The sequence below is a fragment of the Nelusetta ayraudi genome, unplaced genomic scaffold (assembly GCF_046127955.1).
Source record: "Nelusetta ayraudi isolate G7.1 ecotype Tasmania unplaced genomic scaffold, CSIRO-AGI_Nayr_v1 ptg000084l, whole genome shotgun sequence".
NCBI classification, from domain to species: domain Eukaryota; kingdom Metazoa; phylum Chordata; class Actinopteri; order Tetraodontiformes; family Monacanthidae; genus Nelusetta; species Nelusetta ayraudi.
In genome coordinates this window covers 6,502,356-6,530,102 of record NW_027466134.1, presented here as the reverse complement: position 1 = coordinate 6,530,102, position 27,747 = coordinate 6,502,356, and the positions used below count along the sequence as shown (strand labels likewise).

General features: G+C 47.3%; 3 protein-coding genes across 12 annotated transcripts; 2 read left to right on the top strand and 1 right to left on the bottom strand.

Annotated features, from left to right (window-relative positions):
• Positions 1 to 470: 470 nt before the first annotated feature.
• fbxl5 (F-box and leucine-rich repeat protein 5) lies at positions 471 to 9,846 on the bottom strand. Of its 3 annotated transcripts, XM_076045446.1 has the most exons (12): positions 9,717 to 9,846; positions 9,230 to 9,353; positions 8,291 to 8,506; positions 7,546 to 7,641; positions 7,174 to 7,369; positions 6,210 to 6,395; positions 5,954 to 6,079; positions 5,384 to 5,538; positions 5,223 to 5,305; positions 3,703 to 4,365; positions 2,236 to 2,384; positions 471 to 1,461 (listed from the first exon to the last, which is right to left on the bottom strand). In XM_076045446.1, the coding sequence occupies exons 2-12, from the start codon at positions 9,311 to 9,313 to the stop codon at positions 1,385 to 1,387; spliced, it is 2,031 nt and encodes a 676-aa protein (XP_075901561.1). In that variant the 5' UTR covers positions 9,314 to 9,353; positions 9,717 to 9,846; the 3' UTR covers positions 471 to 1,384. The 3 variants fall into 3 exon arrangements, with proteins under 3 accessions (XP_075901561.1, XP_075901562.1, XP_075901563.1); XM_076045447.1 differs by lacking the exon at positions 9,717 to 9,846 and having other exon boundaries at positions 9,230 to 9,372; XM_076045448.1 differs by lacking the exons at positions 8,291 to 8,506; positions 9,230 to 9,353; positions 9,717 to 9,846 and adding an exon at positions 7,846 to 7,991.
• Positions 9,847 to 9,917: 71 nt separating this feature from the next.
• LOC142900857 (serine/threonine-protein kinase Nek1-like) lies at positions 9,918 to 22,623 on the top strand. 5 transcript variants are annotated; one of them, XM_076045439.1, is made up of 36 exons: positions 9,918 to 10,139; positions 10,504 to 10,652; positions 10,751 to 10,847; positions 11,071 to 11,168; positions 11,285 to 11,368; positions 11,455 to 11,522; positions 11,616 to 11,702; positions 12,129 to 12,183; positions 12,341 to 12,541; positions 12,607 to 12,679; positions 12,867 to 13,018; positions 13,263 to 13,328; positions 13,661 to 13,714; positions 13,801 to 13,833; positions 13,983 to 14,063; positions 14,160 to 14,335; positions 14,419 to 14,538; positions 14,620 to 14,722; positions 15,040 to 15,126; positions 15,674 to 15,757; positions 15,839 to 15,916; positions 16,031 to 16,126; positions 16,241 to 16,579; positions 16,667 to 16,720; positions 16,820 to 17,078; positions 17,211 to 17,333; positions 17,462 to 17,659; positions 17,827 to 18,003; positions 18,099 to 18,204; positions 18,712 to 18,788; positions 18,912 to 19,129; positions 20,274 to 20,428; positions 20,516 to 20,889; positions 21,008 to 21,141; positions 21,232 to 21,364; positions 21,840 to 22,623. In XM_076045439.1, the coding sequence occupies exons 2-36, from the start codon at positions 10,536 to 10,538 to the stop codon at positions 21,851 to 21,853; spliced, it is 4,371 nt and encodes a 1,456-aa protein (XP_075901554.1). In that variant the 5' UTR covers positions 9,918 to 10,139; positions 10,504 to 10,535; the 3' UTR covers positions 21,854 to 22,623. The 5 variants fall into 5 exon arrangements, with proteins under 5 accessions (XP_075901554.1, XP_075901553.1, XP_075901556.1 ...); XM_076045438.1 differs by having other exon boundaries at positions 13,786 to 13,833; XM_076045441.1 differs by lacking the exon at positions 13,263 to 13,328.
• A 227-nt stretch (positions 22,624 to 22,850) lies between these two features.
• LOC142900861 (uncharacterized) lies at positions 22,851 to 26,597 on the top strand. 4 transcript variants are annotated; one of them, XM_076045452.1, is made up of 7 exons: positions 22,851 to 23,087; positions 23,302 to 23,969; positions 24,110 to 24,264; positions 24,379 to 24,511; positions 25,532 to 25,595; positions 25,841 to 25,941; positions 26,194 to 26,597. In XM_076045452.1, exons 1-7 carry the CDS (start codon positions 23,065 to 23,067, stop codon positions 26,295 to 26,297), a joined length of 1,248 nt encoding a protein of 415 aa, XP_075901567.1. In that variant the 5' UTR covers positions 22,851 to 23,064; the 3' UTR covers positions 26,298 to 26,597. The 4 variants fall into 4 exon arrangements, with proteins under 4 accessions (XP_075901567.1, XP_075901564.1, XP_075901568.1 ...); XM_076045449.1 differs by having other exon boundaries at positions 24,107 to 24,264; XM_076045453.1 differs by having other exon boundaries at positions 22,852 to 23,087; positions 24,107 to 24,264; positions 26,118 to 26,254.
• Positions 26,598 to 27,747: the final 1,150 nt, after the last annotated feature.

The following is a 27,747-nucleotide window of genomic DNA, read 5'->3' as shown; positions in this document are numbered from 1 at the left end:
CATCGCAGTAGATTTTGAATGTACACACCAAACTTGTTGCAAAACTTGTTGAGTTTTGATTTATGCATTCAAGTGTTTTCATATTTTTTTTTACATGTCAAGGCAATAAAATATTTGATACTATTTGCAACCGTTCTGTTTTTTCATTGGTTAAGTAAGGCTCCAATGTGTGAGATTTGGCAGCATCTAGTGGCCGAACAGCGTAATGCAAACAACATTGTCAATCTCTAATGAACAACAGTGATGTGAGGATAAAATCACCAGACTGAGCAGATCCATGTTCTGGGCTACTGTGAATGTGTGCTAGTGGAATATGACGGCCTTCTTACGAGTGCACCTGTATGTAGATACGCTGGTTACAGGTCAACGTTATCCCAGTAGTGTTTGTTTTTCATTGAGTAACAACAAGCTTATGCCAATAGATTCCCTTTAAACCGATGTTCATAAAAAGGAAAAGACAGACCACAGAATTTTAAACCCCAAGATACTTTCATTTTAATCGTTCTATGAATTATACTCCCAGTTGTCCTGCTGTACAACAGTCGAAGGTGAAGAACAACCCACTGGATGTTTCTTTTCATTCTGGATCAACTTTAGCGTCCTCTTAAAAACGTCTCGCTTTCGTTCTATGTCGCAATTGGTCTGCGGCTATGGCCGAAACATCGGAGTGCATAAGGAAATTGAAAAGCTGCTTTTGCTGCTCATCAACACGAGAGTTGAACTAAGAGGCCACAGACTAGATGGCAGCAGTAGCAGCAGCAGTGTAATGAGTGGTGACCTAACGGCAGTTGTGCCAACATTAGTTACACGTCTGGACGTCTAGGGAGTGACACACACACACACACACACACACACACACAAAAAGGTCCTCCGTGTTTGGAACGACCACAGGGAGATGAGTAGTAACATGGGACTAGGAGCCAATCAGTGGCCAAACAAAACCCAGTTGGTGGTTTTGAACATGAAATTTCACTTGTGTGTTTAGCAAACAGCTGTTCGACTGATGTCGCTTGGAAACATTTGATAAGGAGAGCGATCAAAAAAAAAAAAAAGTACTTGGTTTTCAGACAACTCGTCTTTCTGTCGACTTGAATTTAGAAAAACAGCAACATTTTACAGACTTTTCACCATCGCCCCTTTTTTCCTTTCTAAAAGGTCGATCCACTCGATGAGACTGAAATGGAAACGAGAGGCAAATCGCTAAAGTGTCATCAGCCCGAAACACGTCAGACTGACACGAAAACACGACAACCGGTATTATTCCCAGGATAAAGTGCAAAGAACAAGGAGGGGGGAGGGTGGGGTGGAGTTTCTTTTTATAGGAGGCTTGGTGTCGGGAGTGGGGGAGGGGGAGTGGGGGAGGGCGTGGGGGTGTCGGGCGAGGTCACTCGCCAGAGCGACAGCACGCCCTGAAACCACACTGCAGGTTCTGGCAGCCGCTGGCCTTGTCCGCGTGGGGCCCTGGAGAGAAACACCACACGGTGGTCATCAAGTGAACTGCGGGGAAAGTCTGGACTTGCAGAAAACCTCGGCCGATGTGCAAGAAAAGGCAGCTATCTCACATGGATTGGTTTGATTGTTTTCAGAGAGTGAAGCGCAGGCAGTCTGGCTACTGTAATACTCACCTCCCACACCAGTGGCGTCTGTTATTTACTCTCTAAGACAGACGCAATGCAAGTGAAGCAAGCAATGTTTGTTAAGGTTGACCAAACATTCACATTCACAACACTGACTTTAAAAAAAAATAGAAAAAGGTCCCATTGTGACTATACAAGTGTGTTTGGAGAAGTAACTACAGCTGTGTTTCCATTACAGTGTTCCGCAAAATAAAAGCGATATTTCTAAAATTTTGACAAAGTTACAACTGCGATTTGCAGGTGTTTGCATTGAATGGTGCGAAGCGCATGAGCCGGAAAATCTTCTACAATCTCTTCCCGCCAGATTCACCAGAATTACTTTTGCTTCTGTTTCTTTGTTCCGTCTCCTCCTCCGTCCAAACATAAGGCAACATTTCGATATAACTACAAAGGAAACCGCAGCTTATGAATCTACGTTCTGTCTTTGAAGTGCAGAATAGAAATTTAAAAAAAAGTGTGTATTATTTTGTGATTATTTTCTGTAGCAATTTTGGAAAAAAATAACCGCCCACTGATATACTGTCGGGTCGTTGCTTTACACACAACAGCACACAAGAGAGGCCGACCACTGTGTGAGCCGAGGCCCCGCTGGCGTTACCGTTGATGTTGTCGCAGTAATAGAAGTGCTCGTCGTCGAGCGACGGACAGGCCGACACCAGCTCCTGCAGCCCCACCTCGGTGACGAAGAGGCAGCCGGACAGGTTGAGGTGCTCCAGCGCAGGAAGCCCGCCACGCAGTGACAGAGCCCTGCAACACACACACACACACACACACACACACACACACACACACACACACACACACACACACACACACACACACACACACACACAGTCAGTCAATCTCACTAAGAGGCAAACCAACAGCGGAGCGACTAAAAATAACACAGATGACCAAATAACAGCATATAATAATAATAATAATAATAATAATAATAATAATAACAACAGAGGCGAGAGTCTGAAGCAGGGCTGGGCCAACGTTTCGACTGGTGGGGCCACGGTGGGGTCTGAAATATGACAGAGGGGCCGGAGCAGCAGCAGATGGATGGAGTGTTTTGATGACGCATGTATGAGGGGTATATAGAAAACATGTCACTTCCATGTCTATTGGAAATGAACCAAAGACAGAATAAGTGTATTTGAAGCCCCACGGTATTTAGCTCTTTATTGAAGCTAGATAAGTGACGTTCTATTTTTATTCCTATTCCTTTTATTCTTTCTTTCATTCTCTCTCTTTTATTCTTCTACTCTTTTATAGTAATAATAATTCTGTTTCTTGTTGTGCCCGTGCAACATAAGTTTCCTTCTTGCGATGCATCTTTGATGTTATGTTTGAATGACAAGAAAGACTCTTGAGTCTTGAGTTTCCGGGTTTGAAATGACTCTGAAAGCCCTGAAGAAATGGATGAAATGAAATGCAGCTATTTTATGACGATTCACTATTCATATCACTTCTTCACGTTCGGCGGGCCGGATTAAAAAGCTCAAGGGGCCGCATATGGCCCGCGGGCCGTAGCTTGCCCATGCCCAAATCAAATCAAATCAAATAATCAGCATCGCAATATGCTGTGGATTTTTGCCACGTGACCGACCAGCCATCACAAAGTGAGGCTGCAGTGACAGTAAATGGCTGCTTGCACAAATGGCACTGGCTGGCTATGCTGCCACCGTCTCTTCTCAGCTGACATTGAGAAAAAGGAAAGGAAAGAAAAAAGAAAAAAAAAAAAACACGTCTCCGGCCGATGATTGGTGCAACCCGTCAGAAGGTTGCAGTCGCGTCAGCTGATGGCCGATGACTCAGGCCCTGTCCACACGGGAACGTTGCCGGTTTTTTTCTTTCCCGGGGTCGAAATAAGTCGCGTCCACACGCTGACAGATGGACACGGAACGGTGGGTGAAAACGATGTAATGCGTACGCCACACCCAAACGTGGACAGGACCTCAGTCACGCTTCACCACTTTCAAGCTGCCGGCCACAACTTATGTCCCGCCCCCCCCAAAAAACAGCATTATGTTTATAAAAAATAAAAAAAATAAAAAAAAATAAAAAAAAGTATTTTTACCTCAAGCCCAGATCTGTGACTTGGTAACATCCCGAGAGGCTGAGGAACCTCAGGGGCCGCTTGGCCTCTGATTGGTCAGTCCTGTTGCCGTGTCCCAGACACTGCAGGCTCCTGGTGGAGGAGCACTTAGTCCGAAACTCTGCAGCGCTGCTGCGCTCGCACTCCCGCTGCTGCGGCGCCAAAGTCCTGAGCGCCGTGTCGCCGGTGCAGCACGTGGAGTGACCGCAGAACCCCTCCCCCGGCACGGCGTACTGCTGCTGCAGATAGGAGGCGGTCCGGTGGCCGCGCCTCCTGCTCCTCCGGCAGCAGCACAGCGCCCCCACAATCTCTGCCTCGGCCAAGCCCTCCGCCTTGGAGAGGGCGGCGCCGTCGCGCCGGCTCCACTCGGCCGCGTCCTCGATGTCGGCCAGGTCCGACGGGTCCAGGACCCAGACCCGCGTGGAGAGGCCCCAGTGGCCCGGCGCCGGCTTGAAGAGGAGCGCCTGCCGCCTGCGTCCCAGCGGCTCCAGGGAGCTCTTGGCCAGCTTGGCCCGTCGGTCCGGGGGCGGGGCTCTGAGGTCGCCCAGCGCCACCGACAGTCTCTTCAGGGTGTGGTCGGTGATCTTGTCGCAGCCGGACAGGTCCAGGTGCTCCAGGTGCACGCAGGCTCCCAGGGAGGACCAGCTGAATGGAGGACAAAGCACACCGATTACGACACAGGGAACTGGGGATGCATACAAAGGTACCGGTACCAGGGTTGAGTAATCTACTCAGAAAATATGTTACGATATCGCCACACTGATACCAGTTGTATATGTATGCGTATGAAAATGTTGTGTTTGTACTGCAGTGACAGAAGAGGCGTGGGCAAACTACGGCCCGGGGACCATACGCAGCCCGTTAGGCTTTTTCATCCGGCCCGCCGTAACTAGAAGGAATTATATTCATTCTATTTAATTAGGTCATGAAATATCTGTATGTCATCCATCGTTTCAGTGTTTGAAGAATCATTTCAATAAAGAGCTAAACACCGTGCGCGGCTTTAAAGACACAGATTTCGCTGTAACTTTGCTTTGGTTCATTTTCAATTGACATTAAAGCACGCTTCCTACATTATCCCATGATATTCTCTCTCCTATTAGGTGGGTCACTAAAACACTCCATCCATCTGCTCCTGCTCCGGAACCCACTGTGGCCCCACCAGTCCAAACGTTTGCCCACCTCTGTTCTAGAGAGACGTGCTGAGGACTGTTGCTTAAATGACAGAACGGCCTTATGAAGTACTCGGTACCAGTGAGCCCTGAAACGCATGCACTCGTACTCTGCTCCTTCTGTAAAGAAGTGGTATCGGTGGATCTCGACAGAGAAATGATCAAGTGTGAATTCAGGCAGATTTAGAAAAGCTATCCCAAGACCACGTATACACACACACACTGCGTATACATACAGAGCCCAAATAATATATAATAAAAAAAAAAATCAACAAGTAGCCATCAGATTCACAAGGTGAACACATTCCCGTATGTTTATTCCACATTCACCTGTCAAATGCGAAATCCGTGACGTTAGTCTGGGTCAGGTCAAGGTGAGTGATGTTCGGGCAGAGACTGAGGATCTGGCGCACCTGAGAAAAAGAAAAAACACAGAGTGAGTCTGGACTCGCTCTTTGCACCGCACGTCAGACAGACGCCGCACGTCCTACCATTTTGCTGGACACTGTGGAACTGTACGCCAGAACCATGGACTTGACGGCCGCGCCCACGGCCGGCAGCAGGTTCTGGATGATCCCGTTCAGGAGCCTCTTCTCTCTCTGGGCCGTGCTGATGGCCAGGGAGCCCTTTGATTGGCCCGACACGTCTGGGAGAGGCCATGGGGAGGAGGGAGTCAAACAGTGTCGTCTGCACAGTATTACCAGGCTTTAATGGAAGTAAACATTCCAAACATTTATGTGAGAGTGAAGGCTGCAGTCTCAAGGAAGGTTTTCAAGTCTTCACCCTCAGACCATGTGACTGTCTCTGTAGCGCTCTGGCTGAGGGTCATGTGACAACACATTGAGTATTTATTGCGAAATGAAGCTTTTATTGCCCCACATCAGCGTGATTGGGCCAGTAAATTCTCTGCGTACGTGCGCGAGATCAAGCGCCTCCCTGCTGTTGGCCTAAAAGAGCCCCGGACGACGGGACAATCGCAACTTGGGGACGATAAAACCTCTCTGACGAAATACTCTCTGATGTGTCCTGAGGTTTGGAATCCAGGTCAGGGAGATCCTCACCCGACTCGTCAACATCAGCATCCTCATCCCACTCCTGGTAGGCCCGGCCCTCGTTCTGCCGACTCCTCACCCAGTCGTCGTCTGGTTCCTGGTCCAGGTCTCCGGGGGGGCCCCTGTAATAATCCCCTGCAATAAACAGAAAGCACTTGTTGGCAAAACGCCACCGCAACCTGGACTTAAATAATGTCTGCCTTTTTAAAAGCCAAGTAAACGGTGTTTAGGTCCTTCGTGTGACCACCGGCTATTAGCAGCTTACCTCTGGCCCAGCGGACAGGGTAGAGGTGCCTCCACAGAGAGCTGGTCTTGGCCAGCTCTGACCAGGAGCTGCACACCTGACTGCAGCGGCACAGGTCTTCGGGCCCCAGATAGGAGAAGAGCCGCAGTATGATTTCCGTGGGGAGCTGGCTGATGTGGACCGAAGAGTTTCCGTTCTTTTCCAGCTCTGAGGAACAGAATTTTTTTTTGTTGTTGAAAAAACAAACAAATAGCCGAGTTAATCAAGTCTCGGATGTTTATTTACTAGGGCTGTCAGTCGATTACATTTTTTAAAGGCGATTAATCGCATGAGCATCCTGAGTTAACTCACGATTAATTGCAAATTAATTTTTTTTACCCTGCTCTATATGTAACTTAATGAGATATTTATTGTGTATCTTAAACTTTAGGAAAAACTGGAGCAGACTATAATAATTCCTTTGTGGAAATTTTCCTTTTTTGTTTCTCATTCAGTCTGGTCTGAACGACAACATCACCATGCGAACGAGAGCTGAGCAGAAGCGCTTGTCGACCATGGTGGAGAAATGCGCAGCTGGTCGGCGTACGTTTTTTATAGGCGCGATGCTTTGCGGCGCTAATCGCGCGCGGGGGGGGGGGGGGGGGGTACCATTAAAAGGAGTTAACGCGTTATTAATGTGTTACTAACGCGTTATTAATGTGTTACTAACGCGTTATTAATGTGTTACTAACTCGTTTACTTCAACAGGTCTATTATTTACAGAGGAGTGGAAACCTTTATTTTTAAGTCTTCAGCAGATTAACAGTGAAGCGCACTCTTGACACGTGTTGTGACGCGGAATTAAGACCTGGTGCTGCTCCTCACAGTTGTGGTAAATCCTGCGGGAGATAATTCCTAGTCTGGCAAATCGGCGGCGTCTGTTAAAACTACTGTTGATCTGTTTCGCGAAGAGTAATTGAACGTTGAGCACCGGGGGCCCACTAACCATAGTCTGTCTTCTCGTGGTCGGCGTACTTGAAGGCTTTCTGCAGCTCCTCTGCGTGGCTCCACAGGGTGAAGCCCTTGAGCATCTCGGCGGCGCAGTCCCACTGCTGCTGGCTGCAGTGCTGCGCGATCACCTGCTTCTTGATGTCCTTGAGCTCCTCATATGTGAAGTACTCCATCAGCATGGGCTGAAACACCTGCAACATATCCCATTAGTTAATACTTACACCTTGCAAAACGGCGCTTTTTCTTGAAAAGGGCATGAGGTAAGACGTCTTTAGGCGTTTTTCATTCAGGATGTTCGGAAAATAACATTTAGGCTTTATTAATAAAAAAAATGAAGAATAAATCTAAAAACGTGGCCAACACTCACCTCCTCTTCTTCCTTCATGTGGGGCAGAAAATCCTGTGTGAACGCTTCCAGCCTCTCCTTTAGTTGCTGGGCATAGTTGAGCTGCTCATATTCGCTCTAAAATAAATAAAACAATTATTAATTCACGGATTCCCTCAGAATGTAAACAAACAAAAACAGAATCTTGGCAAACTTCCATTTATCTCGCGAGGAACAATTTGAAACCTCGCCGCCGTGGCGTCTCCCAGTCCAAACAACAAATTGTTCTTTTCAGTCTTATAAACCAACCACATAGCGGAAGTCAAAAGTTAACACAATTACTTCAGGCTGGGTTTTCCCACGGCTTGCGACAGGACAGTAACTCTGTTTCAGCAGGCAGATCGTGACAAACATCACTGCCTTGTGCAACGCTGCAGACAACACCTTTGACTGCAATAGCTTTGCAGCGGTGCAAGAAAAGGAGAGTCATCGAAAATCATTTTTTCTACAAATCTTTACACATTTAGGATGCATTTACTGCCAATGCGGTATGTTTTCAGTCAAAATAAAAGCAATTTATGAACAATAATATGATGACCATATAGAGCATCAGGTTAGTCTTGTGTGGTTTACACGTCCCAACTGTTCTATTTGTTATTTACAAACAGAAAAAGAGAAGGTTAGCATAAATGAAATGCGTTTCTTTTTTGTTTTCCACTATTTAAAAAAAAAAAAAAATCCTCTTTGAGTGATGTTAAGCGTTTGCATGCCGTAAACCCACGTTTACCTTTACGTTGTGCAGCCCCTTCTCAAAGAGGGACAACATCTCCGACAGCTTGTTGTCCGAGTGCACGTTGTACACGGTGCAGCAGCGCTGCTGCAGCAGCCCGATGATGTACTCGTTCTCGATCTGCTCGTGCATCTTGAACTCCTTGAAAGTGGCGCACAGCGACTGGAGAAAGGAGCGGAAGTCGCTGTTGTTGGAGAAGTTGGTCTTCGACAGCTGCACGGGAGAGGGGGACAGGGATGGATGGTTGTGACGTCACGTGCATACGTCGTCGGTGGCAAAACAACAACAACAAAACAATAGAAAACAACAACAGTAAAAAATAATAATAACCTTGCATTACTTTAATAAAGTAACAAGCCTTTTGCGGTGAGTGCAGGAAAATGAAATTTGTAGATGTCCCGGGCAATCGTGTCTCGTGCTTGATGGCACGTATCATGTTGGCACGTCCATCGTGCATTGCTGTTAGCTCGTTCTGCTAACGTTGTTAGCAACAGTAAAATAAATGACGGGAAGTAGGGGACGCAATATTAGTGTGATATAATAGGCGCGTTAGAGGCTTTAGGTGAGTAATACTACAGACAATCGTATTGCATAACAATGTCCCATAAAACCGAGTGAAGATAGCGGGCTACGCGGTGTAAAGAGGTCAGCAGTGGGTTGCTCCACAACCACTACACTAAACTTAATTCTCTCCGCTAGTTAAATAAATGTTTTCGATATGACACATACGACATACACAGCAGAAGCGAACTGGCCCCTACGTAACGCAAGACGTCTCGTTCATTTCACCTGAGCCAATCCTGTGGCTGCCTATTGACACATGCTAGCTAGCTAGCTGGCTGGCTGGCTAGCGCCTGCTCGTTGAATTGGCGCTTAGCTGTCAAATAGCTTTTACTTAAGCCCTCAAAACAACGGCGGCCGGGTCGGCATACAAACCTTTTCGCAATACAGGCCCACCAGCTGCTTCATTCGCCAGTGCGGGCCCGTGAAAACATCCACTTCGTCCGGAAAGGGAGCCATCTTCACAGACTGGGCTTTCAGTGCGTCATCTGCACACAGACTGCGATAGAATCAAACAAGTAGGCGTGAGCGAGCGAGTCACGTCATCGCTAGTTATAAATACGGTCAAGTTGTTATGAAGCTCGAGCAGTTCACTTGCTGTGCTGAGACCAGTGATTGCAAGAAAACATTGTATACATATATGACTCCATACATGTGTGTGATTATTGGAACTAGTAACTTTGAAAGCTAAATCATTTTATAAGCTACTTTCTAAATTCTCTAAATTCTCGTCGAAATATATTTCATGTAACTTGGTTCATAACTTCGTTCTTGGTTTGTTCGCTATATTACATATTTAAGTCGTAAACGCGCGCTTGACAATACACCAAATGCATTTCTCCTGGTGCTCAAACTGCGACACAACTGTAGATTGTTTACCGTGGGTCCTTTAAAGATGACAGAACAAGGCGCGTTTTTAAAATTTCAAGGGAACAAAATGCAAATCATCCCACGTTGTCACCTCCAACAGTCAAAAACATGCCCTGTGGCCAACTCTAAACCCAAGACAATTCAACCCCTGTCTTAAGCGCTTTCATGGGTCATGGTTGGTTTGCCGTTGTCATGGAAAATGTCCACAGCAACAGTTCCGCTCGGGGCGAGGCAGAGGAATGTTGCTGTGAGAGCGAGATGACTGTCAGCCAATTTAGCCAATCGGCGGTCTTAAAAATCGAACTTGGCCAATGAAAACGAGGCAAGGGGCGGGGCTGTCGTTAGCTAGCGGCGCGAAGGCGGAAGCCAAAGCAGCAAAGCCTCTCTGTCAGACAGACAGCAGAGACGACTGATGGTAAGCCCGACGGTAGCCTCTCACTGCTAGCTCTTACTAACCGCCGCCACCTGAGCCACGTGTATACTTGAAGTTTAACACGCCTCCCCAACGCATTTATTCCTTTTCCACTGTTGAGGTTGTTTTGGCCCATCTCCGTGCATGTAACGGTAACCGTAGCTCCTCCGCATCCAGCGGTGTTGCATGTATGCCTGGGCATCACAGCCGCCCTGACATCGCCCTGGATTGCGCAAGTGAAGCTGTCTAACGCCGCGAGGGTTTAAATTATTGCCATTTTCAAAAATGCCAACATTTGTTTAAACCCCCACTGTCGATGTCTGTGCGATTATGAAGCAAATAACCCGCTCTGCTCCTCCCCGTGCAGACTCAGCATGAGGATCCAGCCATTGTGTTAACATGGACAAGTACGAAAAGGTGAAGAAAATCGGGGAGGGCTCCTTCGGGAAGGCTGTCCTCGTGAAGTCCAAAGAGGATGGACGCCAGTATGTCATCAAGGAGATTGGCATATCCGGGGTGAGAGCACGCGCGCCGTGTTGCACGGGCTAATGCTTTTATCGTCCGCTGTTTCGCTGCAACCTCTCCCCCCTCACCGCCGCCGCTTGTTTTGACAGATGTCGTGCAAGGAGAGGCAGGAGTCTCGCAAGGAGGTCGCCGTCCTCGCCAACATGAGCCACCCCAATATTGTGCAGTATAAAGAGTCTTTTGAAGGTGACCACACAACCTGCTGCTTTGTTGTTGTTGCTTTGTGTCTTCATGACAATTTCTTGCAGTGAAATCCTGCCATGACGCGAGAGTTAACCAATAATAAATACAATATAAAAAAAAAAAAAGTCTTATGGAGCAGATGCAATGTTGAGCTTCAATCCTGAAAGCTCAATTTTAGTCCTGCACGTGTGTGACTTTTCCAAACCCTCTACGGAATTCCCTGCAGAGGGCGGCTGCCTGTACATCGTGATGGATTACTGTGAGGGTGGAGACCTCTTCAAGAAGATCAACTCCCAGAAAGGAGTGCTGTTCTCCGAAGAGCAGGTAACCGTCTAATAGCTCTCGCTGTGTTTTCGTCGTGCAGTAAAATGAACAGCGGAGAACATTGTACAGAGTGTAGTTTGAACGCAGCCGCCCTCTCTCTCCCATCTCCTGTGCAGATCCTGGATTGGTTCGTCCAGATCTGCCTGGCGCTGAAACACGTGCACGACCGCAAAATCCTCCACAGGGACATCAAGTCACAGGTGCGTCTCGGTGCAACAGCGCTGTCTTTTCCCCCAGCGATGATGCTTTTGCTTGGCTAAGAACTCTCCCCATGTTCTCCACTCAGAACATATTCCTGACTAAAGATGGGACTGTGCAGCTCGGAGATTTTGGCATCGCCAGGGTTCTGAACAGGTGGGTTGAAACCTGCAAGCATGGCTCAATCTGCTGGTTTCTAGAAGGTCCACAAAATGACACCAAATGCATTGTGCTCTAAACCTTTTGCAGCACCGTTGAACTGGCCAGGACGTGTATTGGCACGCCGTACTACCTTTCACCAGAGATCTGCGAAAACAAACCATACAACAACAAAAGGTACCTCTCTATGTTTTGCCACAGCTACCATTTTTTTTTTGTTTTACTTGTATGCTCTCGTGAACTGAATTCTACTTTCTTGGCTGAGTCTGAAATGCAGGGCGAGTCTGTCAGTGAAAGTGTCACATTTCCACTTTGTTCATTGAACGTGTCCGTGTTGCTGCAGCAGGAAGCCGGAATTGATTCCGGCTTCTCGGCTATTCGAAGTGTACATGTAATCTAATCCGCCGTTAGTGACGACATGGCAGTTTAAGCAGCAGAGCAGCCTTCAGTCCGATCTTCTGTCCTTCAGTGGCTGATAAAGGAAAATCCCTGCATTGCCTGTTGCTTCCCCTGTGAATTGATGTAAAACTGCTCCTGAAATTTACCCCCGTCTGTTCATCTCTGCGTTATCCCCACCCGTCTCCCCCACCTTCCTCTCTGCAGTGATATTTGGGCCCTGGGATGTGTCCTGTATGAAATGTGCACCCTTAAGCATGCAGTGAGTATTCAGTGTTAGCTAAATAATGTATATTTAATGAGGAACTTGCTTTCATCTCCTCCCCGCATCTCAGGATGAGTATTTTTCCTTCATTTTTTTTTTTCTTAAGAAATTTTGCAGGGTTTCCTGACATGTTCTGAATATCAACTCTCCTCAGTTTGAGGCTGGCAACATGAAGAACCTGGTTCTGAAGATCATCCGGGGCTCCTACCCCCCCGTGTCCGTGCACTACTCCCAGGAACTTCGCTCTCTGTTGGCGCAGCTGTTCAAGCGCAACCCTCGGGAGCGGCCGTCCGTCTGCATCGTCCTGGACAAAGCTTTCCTGTCCTGCAGGATTGAGAAGTTCCTCACGCCACAGGTAAGCCATCGTTTCCTCAAAACCAGCCATGTGCTCTGATAGTAACGATTCCCCACCGGTTTCAGATCATTGCTCAGGAATTCCACCACACCTTTCTTCACAAGCAGCCTAAAGTGGGTGCGATACAGGGACCACCAGGTGAGTGCTGCCTCAACCTAGATGCATAATACAAAGTCTGAAAATGTTTTCTGTTGGAGCCATGAAGGACGTTCAAGATTTCAGAGTTTCAGCACTGAGTTCTGCAGCCCTGCCGAGGCGCAGAGTTAACTTTTATAACGTGATTGTTACAATTATCGTCTCGTCATGGCTGATTGTTTTTGTACAGCCAAGCGTTCTGCCCCTGGCGCCGTGCCACAGACCCCAGCTCAGAAGATTACCAAACCAGCCTGCAAATATGGAGTGCCTTTAGCCGCCAGGAAGGTGTCGGACGCTACCAAAAAACCTGCTGAGAGGAAACCAGCGGTGAAGAGCAAAGCGGTGGGTGTCGCAGGGCATCGGCGGAAAGCTGTTCTTCCATTTTCGGCCGCGTTCACGATTTTGCTGTCTGTTCGCCATGTTTGAAAAAAAAAACAAAAGCCAGTTTTTGGCCACCAAGTTGCTTTGTTTTGTCACGTTGGAGGGAATTTCCATGCGTGGGTGCGATTTGTGTGTGTGTGTGTGTTTGTTTCTGCATCGTAGTGTGTTGGCTTCACTCTGAATCGCAGTGTCATATGTTGCCCAGGCTCCTCTCCCAGCTCGCCAACAGAGACGAGTGAGTCAAGTGGAGGAAGAGAGGGGGAAACACGAGGTACAGCTGAGAGCCCCGCCTGACTTGAATGTACTGTCGGAAATCCCCCTTTTTAGACGCACGCGACGACCATTTCCCTCCAGCATCCTTAGTTCTCCTCCCGCTCCTAAAGCTTAAATTCCACCCTGACCAGTTTTTTTCTCTCCCAGCCCATAAGGAGCGCCCTTTCTCATTTTCTTTATTTTCCCGCATTAACCAACCTTCTCCTCCCTAATCTACCTGCCCAGCGGCCGTGCAGTGCCGCTGTCTCTTCACCTCAATACCAGTGGTTTTTCCTCTGCGATTCTCCTCTCATCGAAACATTGCTTGTTTTTTTTCTCCTCCGGCTGCAGGATGCCGTGAGGAAGAGGAGGATGGAGCAGATGGAGCAGAAGCAGAAGGAGCAGGTTGGTGCATCGTCTTGTCTCCACTTCTTCTTCTTCGTTGTTGTTTTTTTGCCAAATTATTAATTATTCAGATGTTCCTGCTAAAGGCTGAACGGATGAAGAGACTGGAGAAGGAAAAGGTGAGTGTCTCTTTCTTCTTGTTATGTGACCACCTCTATTTGATATTGTTTTCCTCATAATATTACCGTGCAGAAAACTCTGATGGAAAAGTGGCAATACATCAATGACTTCCTGGTTGAACTGATGATGATTCTGTCATCCATCGCAGCTCAACCGCATAAATCAAGCCCGAGAACAAGGCTGGAAGCATGTGTTGACTTTGAGTGGCGGCAGCAGCCCAGAGAGGAAGGTGATGTCCCGGATTCATCGCTCGCTCAACACCTGCACGTCGTACAATGTGGTCACATGACCCCCCCAACTCTTCTTCTCCGACCTCCCTGCACAGTGTTTTGTCGGTGGTGTGAAGCGGGCCGTCCCGTTCGCTGCTCAGGCTCCTCCCCCTGCGGGCCCCGCCCAAAATAAGGGTCCGTATGAACACTACCATGCTGCGCTGGACCAGATGGCGAAAGCTCAGCCTAAAGGCAGGGAAGGCTCCTCACCAGCACCAGGCAGTCCACTCCGGTGAGTTCTGGCAAGTCCTCTTCATTGTTTCAAATGTTTCCAGCCATCCTTTTTAACACCGTCACTTGCGTGTGTGTGTGAAGGGTCCCAGCCGCTGCTGGCCCAGTGCTGCCCAATGGCCGTGGCCAGCCCCTCAACCCGGACACGATCAAGAGGGAACTTCAGAGGTTGCAGCACGTCTCCAGACAAGCCCATTTCAGCAGGTGAGCCGTGCGGAATCGCAGCTCTGCATCCGCGCTGGGCAGAAAAGCAGTGACGGAGGAATTGTCCCGCTTTGTTCTCAGGCAAGTCGCTCAGATGGCTCCGGCTCGGTCCTATCAGGTGGAAGAGTTTTTGCAGCGGAAGAGAGAAGCCATGGTGAACAAGTTCCGTGCAGAGGGGCAGCTGGTAAGTGGCCCGGCTGGCTCCGGATTCAGTGTTCAGGGATGTTCTGGACCTTCTCCACCAGTTTAATGCAGCTGATTAAACGTTTGTGAAGCCTGGTTTAGTATTTCTTCAGGTTCATCATGTTCAGCGCCTTTTTGCCGAGCCTTTATCTCTGCATCAAGTGTTACTGCATTAGAAACAACACAATCTGTCGCCCTGGCCTGAGCTACAGTGGCTCTCAACACGGTTCAGTCACTAGGATTCCTCATATAAGAGTTCTGATAAGTGTCGGAGGGCTGCATCCGGTCTAAAATGTGGTCAAATCCGACCGTGAACAGGGAGTGCGGCAAAACCTGTCGGCCATCTTTGGGAGCCGGGCGGTGTCATTTCGGTGCAGGAGGCCGAGGGCCAACAAGGAGGAGGAGGTAGGAGGAGCCAAGGGCCCGGCCTCACCGACAGCATGCCTGGCTTGCCTCATCTTCCCCGACACGTCTGCACTATTTTCATTTTGCCGCAGTCATAATTCAACCCAGCATCAACATCCCATGCCAGACACGTTTTATTTTTTTATTCCACCTCCATTATGAGCAGGTTGTGCTGTTGATTTTTTTTTTCCTCCTCGTGATGGCTGCTACATGATAAACACCATTTTTTTCTTTTTGTGTTTCGTCTTGCAAAATGTCCCAAATCAAATGCCCACGTTGCTCCAGTTTTTCAGTTGTGTCCTTGAAGCTTTTTTTGTGTTGTTTTGTTTGTTATCGCAATGTAAACTGCAAAGTGAGTTCATGTTTTGCTATCTGAGCGCTAGAGGCTAACATCGTCTCTAATCACAAGACATCATCCCTGCAAATGTGCTGCACCTTTATGTACTATTGACTCCTTTAGGTGTCGCCAATCTAATTTCTTAATTTTTTATAAAACTGCATGCGTGCTCAGCCCACATCATGTAACGTTGGCGCATCCACTCCTCAGGAGTACCTGTCGAGACTGAGGCAGATCCGCCTGCAGAACTTCAACGAGCGGCAGCAGATCAAAGCGCGGCTCAGAGGAGAGAAGGTGCGCTCGCCCTCCGTCGGGCGCCTCTCACCATCGGCTTCACCCTGACGTTTTAAACCCCTCAAACGCTTGTTTTTGCAGTACGACAGTGACGGTTCTGACAGCCAGGAGTCCACTGAGGAGGCGGAGCTCAGGAGAAAGAAGATCGAGGCTGTGAAAGTGAGTCTGTCCCAAGTTTTGTTTTGTTTTTCCCTTTCAGCATAACATCACCATAACATTCTATGGCCTATCAGATAGTTGTTGTTTTTTATGACGCACTTGTAAACCCCAAAGGCCCAAGCCAACGCCCGCGCTGCCGTGCTGAAAGAGCAACTGGAGAAGAAGAGGAGAGAAGCGCACGAGAAAGAAAAGAAGGCGTGGGAGGACCATGTAAGTTCCCCATCGAGCCACTCGGGATGTGCACTAATACTGAACTGAAGAGGGTTCATTTCAGTCCGGCACTTATTGCTGAACTTCGTCCCTCTTCTTCGTGTCCTGTGGAAGCTTGCAGCCCGGATGAAGTATGCCACGGCGGGGGGAAACGGAGCGGTGGCGGCAGCAGCAGCAGTGGTAGCAGCAGCATCAGCAGCAGAATCAGCATCAGCAGCAGCATCTACCTCAGACGGTCCACCTCCAGCCCAGGCCAGTGCTTCTCAGCAGGAACCTGCAGGCAAAACTCCAGCCCCGCCAGCTCCAGCCCCACTAGCTCCAGCCCCGCTAGCTCCAGCTCCGTTAGCTCCAGCCCTGCTACCTCCAGCTCTGCTAGCTCCAGCCCTGCTAGCACCCAATGCCCTACCCAGCTCAGCCATATCCATGACTGCTGCACTGAAGAACGTCGGAGCAGTCAGTATTTTTTTAGGTTTATCCCCACACCACAGCACGGATTCAACATTCAGTTTTGTCATTGTTGTTTTCTTTTGTCTTCACTAGATAACGCCTCTCAAAGAAACCCTCCCTGAACCAGAGTCTGCCGCCAGCTTCCAGGTAAACTTCCAGGAGTCCAGCGGTCGTTTGTTTTCACTGCTGTGCCAAATCCAAAATTTTACAATATTTAATGTGTTGTTTTTTCCGTCTGAGTCACAGAGTGAGAAGAAGCAGATTCTGCGCAGACTCAACCAGAACCTGAGAGCCCAGAGCCCAGTGGAGGAGACTGAGACGGCAGCGCCACCTTCTACCCAGCCCAGTTCCTGCTCCGCCGCCACACAGGACAAGTCTGCTGCTGAGGCGCGTCCTGTTTCCAATGGCGACCGGAAAAAGTGGGAGGCAGCTGAACTGCCAGTGGTTCCAGTGATTGAGCAAAGCTTGGAGCAAAGTTCGGAGCAGAGCTGTGACACGTCGTCTGGTAGGCAGACAGGATAAAACTCACTCATTTCTTTCCGTCTGTATTTGTTTTGCAATCTCCAAAGACTTCTTCCTGTGTTCATTACTGATGGACGGATTGTTTGTGTACCTTTTCTTGTCACTCTCTCTGCAGATTCCCCCATGGAAAATAGACCCACTTCAGCTGGAGACCGGAAGAAGTGGGAAGCTGGAGCTCCGCTCGTCGAGCCACCTTTGGCTCAGCAGACCCTGGAGCAGACGTGCTTCACCACCATCGGTGGGTTCCCTAAAACCGCACGTCTGACACAGAGAGAGAGAGAGAGAGAAGACGCATCCAGCTCCCATCAATCCGCTGCGGGAACCTTGGAGAAGTCATCTTCTATCTCTCTGCATTTACCACCCCAGAGCAAACAGCTGGCGAGGTTCTTCAGATTGGCAGCCTGGACGAGGACGCTCCCAGGAAGGTGTGGGGGATGAATCCAGACTCCCAGGTGCTGAAAGTGCTCCAGGAGGCGGAGCTGCAGCCGCTCACGCTGCCGCTGGAGGATGTCACCATCTGTGAGGAGGAATCTTCTCTCTGCCTGCAGAGGGAAAAGAGCTCTGGTTGGTGGCGCAAGATGTTAAAGAGCTGCTTTCTTGTTTAGCAAGTTTTTACCTTTTACTGATGTTGTTTGTTTTCTTTATAGTACAGTGAAAATAAAGCCAAGCTATTTCAACTTGTCTGTCAGTAACTATGTACTTAATAATTAAGAATTTTTAATCTCCCATAGATAAGCCTCAACAGATGGCAGTGAAGACACCTGAAGAGGGGCTTCACCCCAGCAAGGCGACGTCGCCTCCTGCAGCGCTGAGCCCTGAGGTGCAGAAGGCGTCACAGCAGGAAGGAAGTGTGGCAGAGGAGGCAGTGGGAGGAGCCCCGCGACCCCCCAGCAGCACCGAAACCCAGGGTCAGCTCCAACACTCGCCTGCAGGCTTCAGTTCAATTCAGTTTGGACCGTCTGTGGCAGGAAGTTACAGTCTGATGTGCTCTAAATCCTCCCAGATCCAGCCGACATGGAATCTGTGGTTTTGGAAGAGGCGCCTAAACACGCCGCTGGTCCCCCAAACGACGTGCAGCAGGCATGGAAACACGAGGACCAACAGAAAAAGTGACTACCGTATTTATCATTATCATTAATATATAATATTGTTAATATTTTGTTCAGCAGTTTACTGTGTGCAACTCGTTTTATTACAAAAGAGGATTAGGGCTACAAGAACAGAAGTTTTTATTTCGAGTTTTAAGTTGAATTTGTGAATAAAGTTTATAATTTTGTGAATAAAGTTAATGTAAAAAGACGAAATTTCGTGAATAAATTTGACGTAAAAAAAAGATGAAATTTTGTGAATAAAGTAGAAATTTCATTAATAAAGTTGAAGCAAATAAAGTGAAAATTGGCAAGTAAACTAGATGGATGGTGGATTAACACAGTTAAAAGTAAACTGCACAAAACGTGAACTCTATTCTCGAAATTTCAACTGTATTCTCGATTTGGAAACTTTATTAATTCATTTAATTTTTCTCTCTTCTTGTGGCCCTAATCCTCTTCCGTATTTCATTTGTTTAAAGGGATATCCCACATTTTTCGCAACGCAATGATGCATTTTTCCAACAGGCCTGCAGAGGGCGTCATAAGACCAGAAGGCACCAAAGAGGCTGAGAAGGCTGCAGGGAAGCCACATGAACCTCCTGGTATGGTGTCAAGATTGTTGTGTTTTTGTTGTTTTAGGATGGTATTCATTATTTTATTCTGTCTGACTATTATCTGAATCGAACTCCACCCACTTCCTGCCCCTCCTCTTCCCCTGCCCCCAGCCTCGGCCCAGTACGAGGAGCCTCTGTTTGTCAAGCTGTGCTCGCCAGCCCACCGCCGTGCTGCCGCGCTGGCGCTGCTCTCCGCCCAGTCCTCCATGGACGAGTCGTCCTCCTCGCTGGCCTCTCGCTCGCGCTCCGTCTCGCCGCTGCGCTCCCGGCAGCACAACGCCCTCCTCATTGGCCTGTCGACGGGCATGTTTGACGCCAACAACCCCAAGGTGATAAAACAGCGACGTTCACAACAACGGGAAATCTAAACAAAAAAGATGGGGGGGAGAGGAAGAGGTTTAATTATCTAAAATGCAGGAGTGTTATGCCCCAGTGTAGGGGGAACTCGAGCACAACACAAAGACTCTCCACCCTCTCCCAGCTTTCAAGGAAGACCATGCACATCACAGTCCACAAGATGGATTTTATTCACCTATTGGAGGAATATAACAAGATAAATGACAACAAAACGAACCTCCTTAGTTGATAACAGGAGAAAAGGGTTTCAATAAAAATGCCCCCCCCCCCCCACACACACACACACAGGCTAGTATTCGTTTGTTTGTTTGTTTATTCTTTATTTCATTCTTTATAAAAAAATAAAAACAATTTAATATAAATTCAAACGTTCTCCAGGTTAGAATAAAAGGGAGCAGAAAGAAGACTACATAGACAACATAAAACAAAAAAGCTGCCAGCCAACACAGAAAGTCACATTCCTTTTCAATTCCCAAGGTACAATTCAGATACCATAGAAACAACACCAAAAAAATGACAATGGTATAACAATCAAACAAAACCAACATATTTCATTGTATTTCTTTAACATACTAGCTTTAAATGTAATGTTTGATTTGGATTCTTTGGTTTCTTTGTTCAGATTGTTCCATAAGTGTACTGTTTAAAAGAGGAACTCGGGAAATTATCAATTGTAAGAGCAAACTTAACATGATGCACTGAGACAACGACTAGTTGTGCTGCTGCTGCACATGGCCTCCAGTTGAGAGCGAGGAGAAGAACAAAGAGAGTGATGAGCTGTGGTCCTCCTCCTTAAATAGTGGCACCAGCCAATCCCAAAACCGTTCAGCACCTGGAACAAGGGAAGAAGAGGCAGACAGGGTCGACTTGCGCCACTCGGTGCCCAAAAGGACACATTGCGGACAGGGAAAACAGAACTGACAATATACACACAGACATAATAAAGAGTAATTGTAAAATAAAAGGTGAAGAAAAAAGACTGAATGAAAAAATGCTTTGAAGAAAAACTTTAAAGGCATCGAGGAAATTTCCTTTTTATGAAACTGAATGTTGCGTCTGCAACAAGGCGTGTAAATCATGTTCGTCCCTGTGTTTTGTTTTCAATGACCCCGTCAGATGCTGCGGACCTGCTCCCTGCCAGACCTGACGAGTCTCTTTAGCTCTCTGCCAAACTCCGCAGCCACCAATTCCGACGCCGCCCCTGAAAACAACCTGGAAATTGAGGACATGGAGGAGGCGGCCAAAGACGACGAGCAGTCGGAGGCTGAAGAGTAAGACGTCGCTGAGTAACTCCAGAAAGGAATGGTGAGTTTGCGAGTGACGTGTCCCTCGAATCAAACTCCTGTGTTCTCCTCCAGCGCGTACGAGGACGAAGACCTGCAGGACATCCGGGCCTCGATGGAGCGACTGCTGCAGGAGGAGGACGACCTGATCAGGAGCTCTCCTGATTTCGGCGCGGGAGACTTCAACGGAAACCCTCCGGAGGTCCGAGAGCTCTTCAGCCGGTTGGCAGCAGAGATGGATCAGGACAACAACGGGATGGCCGTGGACAACGACGAAGACGACGATGAGGATGAGGATGAGGATGAGAACAATGAGGATGAGGAAGAGGCAGAGGGCGAGGAGGAGGAGGAGGAGGAGGAGGAAGAGGAGGGGGAGGAATGCTCCAATGGGAGTCCTGGCGATGAGGAGCACAGTAATAACGGCCGCCTCAACGAGGAGTGGCACTCGGGTACGACGGACATTTCACTCATTTCATTCATTCGTTTTTTACGAAATGTTCATAATTCATCGTCTTTCAAAGTTCCTGTCGCTGCGATGCGAACCGCTAATTCCTTCCTGGCCAACAGATGGCAGCGCCGAGGACCAGAGTGCCGAGGCGGCGTATCACGACAGCGTCTTCAGTCGGCTGGAGGAGCTTCGCTTCAATCTGGAGCAGCAGGTGGGCTTTGAGAAGTTCATCGAGGCCTACAATAAGATTAAGGTACTCTTGCTTCACTCTACACTCTCTACTCCTCAAACCGATCCAGTGGAACGGCACAAACACGTGTGTTTTTTTTGTCCTTATTTTGAGGCGATACATGAAGATGAAGATGAGAACATCGACCTCGCCTCCAGTTTGGTGTTGAGCATTTTGGGAACCGAACACCAACATCTCTACCCAAACATCCTGCATCTAGTGATGGCCGACGGCGCGTACCAAGAAGGTAGAAGACAGAAATATCTCCAAGGCTATATTTTTTTTCCCCAAAAATTATTTTAATCGTTTTTTTTAAGGTTTCAGGGCCTGTTTTTCAGTGAGTCCATGCTGTCAGTCAACCCCCAAGAAACGAGAGAATTCCTTCCTATGCTCATTTTACTTGTTGTGCTTTTCAGAAAGGCTGTCCTCGAGTCATTATTTATAAAAATTTGACCTTTTGCTGATGTTTTGACCGTTTTGATATATTCGTTTTTCTGTCAAAAAGTTTTACAGATTCTTGGTAAATGTTAAATTTTCACTTCTCTGGTTGTGGAATGTTAAGCATCAATAGTTTAGCCCCTTAGCGTACTTCCACCTGCTACCAGTTGATGGACATGACAGTTTTTTGTCGGAAGTGGCTTTGAATGTCAAGTATATTCTTTCCTCTCGGGCTAACCGACCCCGATCTTGACACGTTCTCCTCTCTCTTCAATCCCTTTCAGACAATGACGAGTAACCTTCCCAGCAGCGGGACGGTTGCAGCCACGACAATCTGCATCGCACGTCCGACGTCTTCCCCACCACCACCCCCCCATCGCCCTTCATCACCGACGTTGAGATCTATGCACGACGTGTTGCATTCACAGACTTTTAAAACAGTGTTTCAGGGACACACCTGCATGCGGAAAGATGTAGTTCACTCCAGTTTCGTGTTCCACAGTGTTGATTATCAGCACCAGACACTTTGTTAGTCTCACCTATGTGTCCTTCAAAAGTGCATTATCAAGTCGATGTTGGTGGCCAACCAAAGTTTTTTCCGTAGGCTTCTGTCAGATATTAACGAAACGTCTGTAAGAAAACTCTCACAAGGCTTTTGTCGTACGACCAAGTGGCATTTTATTTTATTTTTTGCCAGGCAAATAACTGGTTCTCTCAGGTGCTCTTTCTACCCATCACTCACACACTCGTCCGCAGCTTACAGACGTTGAGCAGGTCTTCCCCTGAAAATCAAGTACCAAGATTTACCACAGAAAACCAGTCAAACCTCCTTTTCTTACAGCTCTTCGTTAAACGTAAAGGAAACGGACGAGTTACCAAGAAGGCAAACGGCTTCCATGTTCTTTACTGTTTCCATGCAACCAGAAGGTATCTGAAAGAGTTGATGGGTGTTTGCCAGGGTATCGTAGCATGACTGCGGCTGCAGCGGAGTAACAAGGTAGAGCAAATGGAAATGAATTGTAATTGTATATTAAATCAACTTTATATGGAATAAACACTTTTTTTTTTTTTAAAGAATTGTGGTGTTAATTCAGTCTGTGGGTCACTTCTCTGCATATGCTTCTCATCCAGTTCTATCGACTTTGAATGCCCTACACAGTAAAAAATAAATAAAAAAAATCCTTTCATAGTTAGTACTTCTTGCATGGATCAGCTTTGCTTTAAACTCAACATTCTAAGATTAAAGGCACAGTGAATGAACTAATACCTCAATAAGAAGGAAACAGTGATGGATTTTAAGTTGAAACCCTCCTGACTTGAAAGTCAGAATTCCCAAGTTTGGTCAATAATTCAGCACATTGGCTGTTTTTAAATCTCAGGGAAGAAGAAGAAACTTTTATGGATGGCGTCGCAGTTTTCATTTTTCTTTTAGACCTTTAGAGGGCGCCGTTAGACCAGTTTCTTGTTGCGTTCCATCAGAAAATTCAAGAGGAATACCAAAGATCATGGATGGATGACTTAAATATTTTCAGGTTTAAGTCTCCTAATTCCTTAAATGCTAAATGAATAGCTAGAATAACACCTGGTTGAAGATTCTTATCAATGAGTAATAAACTAAATCTAAGAAGCTGTCCAGACTAAAAACATTTGGGGTATTGACTGCCTCATCTTTAGAGTTAACCAAGTTAACCATCACGTAGCGCTAAAGGCACAATATGTTCAACAGTAATGTCTTTTGTCCCCCAGCGTGTCCGTAGATGACAACCAGCAGGTCGTCCGGGCCCCCATGGACAGAACACTGCGAGAGGAAGGCGAGTCCCCCAGCAGTCCTCAAGAACTAGCTGCTGGAGACTTTTATGGGAATCCTCCCGTGGTCCACGGGCCCGTTTACAGGGTCGACGTGGCCGTCGGCCAGGACGACGCGGACGATGACGACGACAACGACAACGACCTGTACAGCGACGACGAAGAAGGGGACGCTCCGTTCGAGGACGAAGACATGGCCTACATCCCCTCTTACATCCAGGGGCTGCTCCTGGACGAGTCCTCGGACCTCGTTGTGAGATACTTTGAGCACAGCGTGTCAGAGGTCCAAGGGCTGGTCGAGGATGACGACGACGACACCTATGAAGGTGGAGAGGAAGAGGAGGAGGTGGAGGAAGGTGAAGAGGACATCCATGAAGGCAGGGAGGAGGCTGAAGGTCACGAGGAGGAAGAAGACACCGTGGAAGAACATGGGGGAGGTTACGACGAATACAGCGAAGTGGAAAGTTTCCAGGACGAGTACGCCGAGTCGGAACTCACCAAAGAAGAAGACGTCGAGGACAGGAGGACCGTGGATGAGTTCTCTGAAAGCTGCCCCGGAGACGAGGACCACAGCATCAACAGCCAGCACACTGAGGAGTGGCACTCGGGTGGGTGAACCTCAAGTTCTGTTTAGTTCATTTCAGATTTATTCGCCACTGGTCTCGTGGAAAAGCTCCTCAAGTTGAAAACTTGACAGGCTTGACTTTGGCGTTGATGTTGACTTGACCTCCCTCCCCTGTACCAGTAGAAGAATTCTGCTGTGCGCCGGACGGCGATGCTGACGAGCAGTGCGTGGAGGCAGCCTATCACGACTGCAGCCGCGGCCGTCTGGAGGATCTCCGAGCGCAGCTGGAGCAGCAGATGGGCCCGGGCAAGTTCATTGAGGCCTACAACAAGATCAAGGTAGCGTCACTATTGCTCCAAGTATAAGGGTATACGGGTATAACCATTAAAAGATCTCAGTCTGACTGGCTGCTCTTCCCCCCCCCCCCCCCCCCCTCCTTCCTCCTATTTGAGGCGATGCACATGGACGATGACGAGAACATCGACTTGGGCTGCAGTTCAGCATCGAGCATCCTGGAGGAGGAGCATCGCCACCTCTATCAAAGCATCCTTCACCTGGTGATAGCAGACGGCGCGTACCGAGAAGGTTGGTGAGCTTCTCAGTCATTCATTCATTCATTCATTTTCCATACCCGCTTAGTCCCGAGCTCAGGGTCACGGGGGTCTGCTGGAGCCTATCCCAGCTGTCTTAGGGCGAAGGCAGGGGACACCCTGGACAAGTCGGCAGTTCATCGCAGGGCCGCTTCTCAGTCAAATTCTCCCATTATACTTAAACACGGACATATGTGCATTTATTTTTACCTTTTGACCTGCCCAAGAAATTCTAAGTGTGACTTTTCCAACCTGGACTTCCACACATGGTGTCTCTTGTGGCTCCTTCTCAATGTGCCAACAACACTTACAGATGTCTTTCATAATCTTTAGAGGCTTCCACCAGTGACCAAACCCCACGAGCTAATTCAGCCCAGACGCGGCACGCTGGCCTCCGTCACAAACAATTCATCTGTCGTGCTCAAACCCAGGGAGGGGAAAATTTATTCGGCGTCAAGTCACATTTTCTGGAAACGAGACGCGTTTGCCGTTGATCCCGGTGTCACTTCTGATTTCTGTTGTTTTCCGCTATTCATGCTAGGTTGCATTTAGCCTCGAGGCATCGGCTGGATCCCACCCCCACATGACTGTCAGTGCTGCAGACCTTGTTCCACCCATCTTCCGATCTTTGTTTGGCATCATGGGCTCCGTTGGAGCAGAGTCACACAATTAATTTGCCAAAACACTTTGAAGACGTTCAGAAACAAACAGCAGTTGCAGCCTCCTGCTAAAACTGTGATGCTTTGAACAAAGACAGTTCTATCGTCACCTTGCTGGGGGTATGGTATTCACATTAAGCTGGGACGGATCAATGTGCCCTTTATGACATCACAAAGGGACGAGTCCCAGAAATCCTCCAGAAGAAGCAGGAGGAACAAGATTGTTTCTGTGATTTTGCATATAGTGGGACCTTTATTGAGCTCACAAAACAACCCCATGTCTTCCTGAAAGGCTTTATGCTCTACATGCATGTTTGTTTGTTTTTTTTTACCAAATCACTTCATCTCATCCCCAGAAAACCTCCGAAGTGAGGACCTGCATGAGGAAACCGAAGGTGACGCCAAACCAGCGACCGAAGAGTAAGAGAATCATTTCCAGCCAATTGCTTCAGTGCAAATCTGACAAGAGACGCTCAGTGGCGTCTTATTTTGACGTGGCCTGATTCTATCAATCAATCAGTTCCTCAGCCTGAGACACATAGAAGGACAAAATAAAGAGAAAAAAAAAGTTGAGGGCACATGGATGACAGCATGTTGTGTTCCCAAAGAGCCCTCCACAGTTGGCTGCGAAATAAATTTATGAAATTTCTCCCACTTCAAACCAGATTGGAGCCTGAGAGCAGCAGTGATAGCGAGGAGAAGGAGATGAGTGACTGGACCGCTGGTACCGATGGTACCGATGACCTTGACACTGAGTGGTACTCAGGTAACTAGGAGTCTCTGCACTTCTTTCATTGTCTTATTGTTTCATTTTGGCTTCATTCTGTCCACTGTTTGCATTTTTTAATATTTTATTTTAATTTTGTGCACATCTACAGTTTTATACTCTTGCGAACCCACCTGTTGATAAAACTTTTAACTTGGCTTCATATTTTATGTCAGAGGGGTCGCGCCTCTAAGTTGATTTGTGAGCCAAGAGCCATCTGTATCATGACAACTGACGAATCCTGTTGCACAGCAGATGACAGTGAGGACGACCAGCTCGTGGAGGCAAATAATCGTGGAGTCATCAGTGCTATTCTTAGATACCTCTCGACCTGGAGGAAATGGAAGAGACAATAAATGAGGCCTCAAATAAGATAGAGGTGGTTGGGTGAATTTTTACAGGGAACGAAACATATGCAGGAAAATGTATTGATAATATTAAGGAAAAGGGGCCTCTATCATCTACTTAATAATAAGCATGTTTTAGAGCGCTCATCTTTTTTAAACGTGCATTTGTCTGTGTGTATCTATTTTTATACGTTCTGCCTTTTTCTGTATTTGGGACTAATGCATGACTGAGAGAAATGCACAAGATTTTCTATGTGCCTGTACTTCCGTGTACTTGTTGTGCAAATGACAATAAACTATTCTATTCTACTCTGTTCTATGTTCTATTGTCAAGAACCAGGTTGCAAGCTTTACTCACCACAGTCACCAGAAAGGAATTCTCAATTAAAATGGCATGAGGGAGGAAACCGACTTTAACCAAAAAAAGATGATAAAACTGTTCAAAGAAAAGCAAATGTGATAATTTCTCTCGGATCAAACTGTTTAAGAAGCTAGTTAAAAGAAGTTCCTTACTTGGCCATAGGGTGAGTGCGATGTCACCTCAGTTTTTCAACAGCACATCTGGTACGCATAGAACCAGACCGACTGCCCGAGGATCCAGGAGTGTGTCCTGGATTGCAAGAGGTTGAAAGGTCATGAAGAGTCGAAAGTGTATCAGTAAAATCTAAAAAACCCACTGACAAACTGAGAGCCAGGTTAAAGCAGGATGATGTCATCACATCTCGGTTGGGGTTTAAACCCTGGCAGCTGAGTTCTGTGCAGTCTGGAGTCCATCAGACAACAATCTGGGCATGACTAAGTAAAGCCATAGGAAACCTTTACATCTTTTGTGTGTATGTAGCTTCTTTTTTTTTCTTCTTCTTTTTTTTTTAAATGTACCTGTTGAATATTTAATCTGTAGCTCAGTTTGTTTGCTTATTTTCTCTCCAAAAATCAGAAGATGTTTAAGATGCTTTTAATTTCAAGAGCCCCAGAGGGGTTTTTAGAATTGGATTTGAATTTAAATCATGCCGTGAAAGATGCTTGCATCCTGAGATTCTGGTATTTGTTATAATAGTATACAATGTGGTGTCCTTGAAAGAAGGCCAGATCTAATGAGAACGGCTGTGTATTGATTGGACCAGGACTGGTTAAAATCTGGCTTTAATAAAAATAAAAACAGTCATTTTTGTTACTGAATAGAGAAAAAAAACATGCTACATTCTAAATTTAAAAAAAAAAAAAAATTGCAGTAGAACTCCATTCTTTGGTATGTTTAAAAATGAAACTGGCAAATAGGGGAACAACCCCAAAGTGAAACTTCCAATTCATACATTTTTTCTTCTTTTTTTTCTTCGTCTCATTTCTTGCAGAGCTTGTGGGGGCAGTTGATTACATATTTTTGTCAACTTTGGAAACACCATATACGCTGTAATAGTTTCCTCAGCCAAATGTGTGTGTTGCTTCTCTGGAAAAATTA